General features: G+C 51.2%; 1 protein-coding gene across 1 annotated transcript; it reads right to left on the bottom strand.

Annotated features, from left to right (window-relative positions):
• Positions 1-971: 971 nt before the first annotated feature.
• Positions 972-3,366, bottom strand: KBTBD11 (kelch repeat and BTB domain containing 11; the record flags this gene model as incomplete). The annotated part of the gene is made up of 2 exons (XM_084202029.1): positions 3,266-3,366; positions 972-2,819 (listed from the first exon to the last, which is right to left on the bottom strand). Exon 2 carries the CDS (start codon positions 2,742-2,744, stop codon positions 972-974), a length of 1,773 nt encoding a protein of 590 aa, XP_084058155.1. The 5' UTR covers positions 2,745-2,819; positions 3,266-3,366.
• Positions 3,367-4,722: the final 1,356 nt, after the last annotated feature.

Below are 4,722 nucleotides of genomic sequence, written 5' to 3'. Positions count from 1 at the left end.
CTTGAAAATAAGTGGGAAAGGCCTTTTGCCACAGGTTGGTTTAGGTTAACCTTCCTTGACCTGCAGTTAATTAAAGAGCATATGAAGTACAAACTTTTTCCCCAGCTCTAGTAGCATACATGTCAACTGGTTGCAATCTGAACAGCTTTAGTTCATTTTTAATTCAAAATCTCTGATCAAGAAAGTAATAAAACAGTATCTTTTCATAAAGAACCATTGCCTTTTTCAATTAAAGAACATATCAGCATTTCATATCTACCATAAAATGCCACATTTTAGAAAGGTAACTAGACTTTTTTTTTCTTTTTTCTTTGCATTCCAAGTAAAACATGTGGCTCACATTTGTGTTACTTAAAACATTAAGTTTGGTATCTGTTAAATCATCTGTGGTTGAAATTCCTGGGACTAACACAGTGCCACAGCTTCCTTAAACCATCTATTGCACCAGAAATGAAAGGCTGTGATGGAGATGTTCTTCCTATACTTTTTAAACACAGGAAATAGTTGGTTTAATGCAGCTAAACTATGTTGCCAGCAGTATTTTTCCCTCAGAATCATCCCAGAGGGGGAAAAAACCACATATGACAGAAAAGGCTCCAGCCCAGATTGCAACTACATGTAAACACACAACCAACAATAACGTCCCATTATGACACTGTTGTCAAGATTATTTTGGAAATCCAGGTTTAAAAAAGTTTTTCTCAGATTGGGGATTGGCACAAACATGATCCAGAGATTATCCTTTATAGCAGCTTTTACTTTTGTGTGCTTGGCTTTTCATAAAAAGCCCAGCAAACATGAGAAGAGTTACAACTGAGTTAAAACCAGCTCAACATCTTGAGAGCAGAGAGGAGGAAAGGGGAAGTCCCTTTTCTCTGCAGACACAACAGAGAAGGTCCCCTGTGTAGATGGGAGTTTGTGGATCTGCAACCCAACTCCCCTCTCAGGAAACCAGAGCCAGGCCGGCCACCTTACAGTGGGAGGGAGCTCTCCTGGTCCCCTGTTTTGTCCAGCCTCTCAGGCAGGGTAAGCACGAAGGGCAGGAGGACACCCTTGGCATCCAAGGGGGCTTTAAGAAGCTCCCCATCAAAGGTGCCCTTGAGCCCACCATCTGCTTCCACCTCACCGTCCTGGGCTAGGCTGAAGCGAAGGGTGCCAGTCCGGTTGACGCAGTAGATGGTGTTGCCCAAGGGGGCACAGCGGAAGGGCTGGATGGGGCCGCCGCTGGGCCGCAGGCTGGCGCACTGGCTCCAGCACTTGGCCACCGTGTTGTACCGGAACACTTCAACGCCTCCGCTCGTGCCGCCGCCCGGGCCCTGCTCCCCACCGCGGCCGCTGCTCACATCAAAGCGGTAGATGAAGCTCTTGAAGGCCACCATGTCAGCAGAGCGCCGGCGGCTGCTGTTGTAAGGGCACTCCTGCCACTCGTCACGCTTGGGGTCGTATTTGAGCAGGCGGTAGAAGAGGGAGCCTCCCGACACATAGATCTCCCCGTTGCAAGTGGTGGCCTCGTGAGCCACAGCGAAGGCACCCTTGGGCAGAGGTGCCACAGGGCTCCAGCGGTCGGCCCGCGGGTCATACCTTTCCACAGTGAAGAGGCACTCGCCCCCCACAGCATAGAGGTAACCATCCAGGGCCAGCAGCTTGAGCTGCGAGCGGGGCTGAGCCAGCGGCCGCACCTGGCTCCAGGTGTCAGTCAGGGGGTTGTAGCAGAAGACCTTGTCGGAAAGGCGGGCCCTGGGTTCGCTGCCCAGCGGCCCCGTCACAATGCCCCCTGCGAGGAAGAGGTAGTTGTGGAGGACACACATGGCACAGCCCTTAGCATTGGCCTCCTCGGGCAGGCGCGTCAGCACCCTCCACTCACCGCTGCCCTCCTGGTAGTAGTGAATGAGGGAGCCACTCTCCTCCAGCGACACCACGGAGGAGGGACTCTGCGGCCGACTGCTCTCGCGGCTCTGTGGCCGGCTGCCACCACCCGGCCGCTCGAAGGCGTCGCTGACCTCGGCCACGAGCAAGCAGGGCCGGCCGGCATCCATGCGCTGCTGCAGGATGAGGTCCCGCTCAGCGCCACTGAGGCGCCCGTAAACGCTGGGCTCCCGCAGCACCTCCAGGTAATGGTCGCTCATGAAGCGATAGGCAGCCTCCCGCAGCTCCGCCAGCCGCTGCTTCTTGGCCAGGCAAAGGAGCTGGTAGCAGTTGCCGAGGCAGAGCTGGGCGCGCATGGCCTCGGCGGCACAGTGCAGGGCACAGGGCATCTGCAGGACGCGGGCGCCGCTCACCACCTCAGCCAGGTTGTCGTGCCGCACCTCGCCCATGCGGGCCGTGTACACGTAGTCGATGAGCAGCCGCAGCGCCCCGTAGCTCACCCCCTTCACCCGCAGGACGTCCCGTGAGGCGCGGGCACGAAAATAGTCACTCTTTGCCGCCAGCACCGACTTGTGCGCCCGAATACGGCGGCCCGACACCTCGATCACCAGGTCGGGCTCCTCCGGCGGCCGGTCCCGCGGCCCCACCACCTCCTCATCCTCCTCCTCCGGCTGGCAGGCGGCGTTGTTGATCTCCCACTGGTTCTGCACCACTCGGCCGCCGGCCGCGGGCGGCTGCGGCTCGGCGGCGGCGGCGCTGAAGCAGAGGGAGGAGCTGAAGCCGCAGGGGGCGGCCGGCGTGGGCGGCGGCGCCGGGGGGGGAGCGCCGTTCGCGGCCCCGCTCTCCTCCTCCTCCGGGGCCGCGCCGCTGCCCTCCATGGAGCCGCGCTACCTGCGCCGGCGCCGCGCCTGGTCCGTGCGGAGCGCTGCCGGCCGCCGCGGCGCGGCCATCACCTGCGGGACAGACCCAACAGCGCTCAGCATCCGCGCCTTCCCCCGCCGGGCTTCTCTCCCCCCCACCTCCCGCCTCCCAGGATTACTATTCGGGACCGCCGCTCTCGCAGGCGGGGCTGCTCTGGTTTCCGGGGCTAAACCGCCGCTTCTCCTTTCCCGGGGGGATCCACCCTGCGACTCGGCCGCCTCCCGCGGCTAACTGCGCTAGCTCAGCCCCCGAAAACCTGAGCTCTTTTGGTGGGACGGGGGATCCCCCGATGAGCACCTCAACAGCCTGAAAAGCACTTCTGGTTTTCAGGTTTTCTGGTTTTTGGTTGCCCTGCAGAAATTTTAAGCAGCCTGCAGGCACTGCAATCCTTTTTAAGAGGTCCCTACACGGCCCTGGGTGATGAGCAAAAATCTCCTTTAACTGCAGATACTTAGGAGTACTATCACAATGTATTCACCTTGTGCAACTGTTTCAGTGGAAGGCTGAGGCCGCAGTTTAATCTGGAAGGCGATTCCCCACCAGCTAAATTTGACTTGGCATGACCTTCAGAAAGTTCTCTTCATATCGGTGTTCCTCATATGCATTCCCCCTGTTTAAAACAAAAAGATTATTATTTTTAAAATCGATAGATTCTCTGTTTAGTTAAAAGTTTGGGAGCATTAAAGTTACGTCTCCTTTAATAATATATCTAGAATATCTTAAAGACACTATATGCTAATAAGTATGCTAATAATTCTAAGTGTTTATGAAACACATGAAAGTATTTTTTCTGTACTTGGGACAAGAGCAATCTCACATTTGTCTAACAGCATATGTAACTGTAAAGCATTAGCAAGGTGTTAATCAGACTTCATAAAGATTGCTTCATGTCTTTACTCAAAGATTCTGTTAATAAAAAGTAGAAGCAAGGAAAAAAAAATCAAATTAGATAATTAGAACATGAAGTCTCTCATGGGAAAAGGCAGGATACAGAGAGGGCATAGCCCTAAGTAGGTTAGTTCCTGTCAGCACAACCACCACCCAGTTGTACCTTCATTTCACTAGTTTTCAAAATTTAATGAAGTGCCATTTCTTTGCCTCATGTTTGTTTATGAATTTCCCAGACTTGGAACCAAGCATCAAAACTTGGTTTAAGTTCTGATGAGTGACGCATAAAAATTGTCTGAGTGTACTTAATATAATAAAGTAAGTATCTGCAGCCCTGATTCTATTTTTAAGGAGATTATTAATTTCCACTAAAATCCCCTTTGTCAGTTTTTTCACAGTCCTCAAGGAACACTCATTTCTATGTAAAATATGCATTGTGGCTTCCTTTTAGCAGACATGATTCATTTACCCTGTTAAATTAACATTAGGGAGATTTAACTTTTTTTTTTTTTTTTGAAAGCATAATTGGTAAGTGACATTGTCTGGAAATCCCTGACACAGACAGGAAATCTAGAAGCCCATACTTGCAATGCAAACTTTACTTAAATGTGAATATCAGTCTTCCTTCATGGTGCTTTATTTTGTGCACTTGCCCGGTAAAGGGCTTTCTACTACATTTCATCACATTCAATTAGACTGAAATCAATGCAAAGGTTTGATTTTTGGGTATTGGAGACTTTTAGACAACAATAACAGCATTTTAAAACTTATTAGAATTAGTAGATTTCACCAACTTTGTATTCCTCATCTGAGTGTTTAAAAATCTGGGACTTAGGAACTTTCTATGACTGTTTGAACTTTGGCTAGCTTTAGTGGCAGACGTCCTGCTGTCCAAACCCAAACTCTGTAGGTCAAGCTTTGCTGAGTTTTCTCAGTAAAGTCTTAACTAGACAAAAAGATTTGCAGTGATCTGTGCATACTCAGTGTGTCTATAGAAGATGTAAACTGGGCAGCATTCCTGTTGATGTGACTATGTTTTTCATCAGG

Source organism: Fringilla coelebs (genome assembly GCF_963513975.1).
Source record: "Fringilla coelebs genome assembly, chromosome: 3".
NCBI lineage: Eukaryota > Metazoa > Chordata > Aves > Passeriformes > Fringillidae > Fringilla > Fringilla coelebs.
The sequence above is the reverse complement of the archived record's forward strand: the minus strand, read 5'-3'. Positions and strand labels throughout refer to the sequence as shown.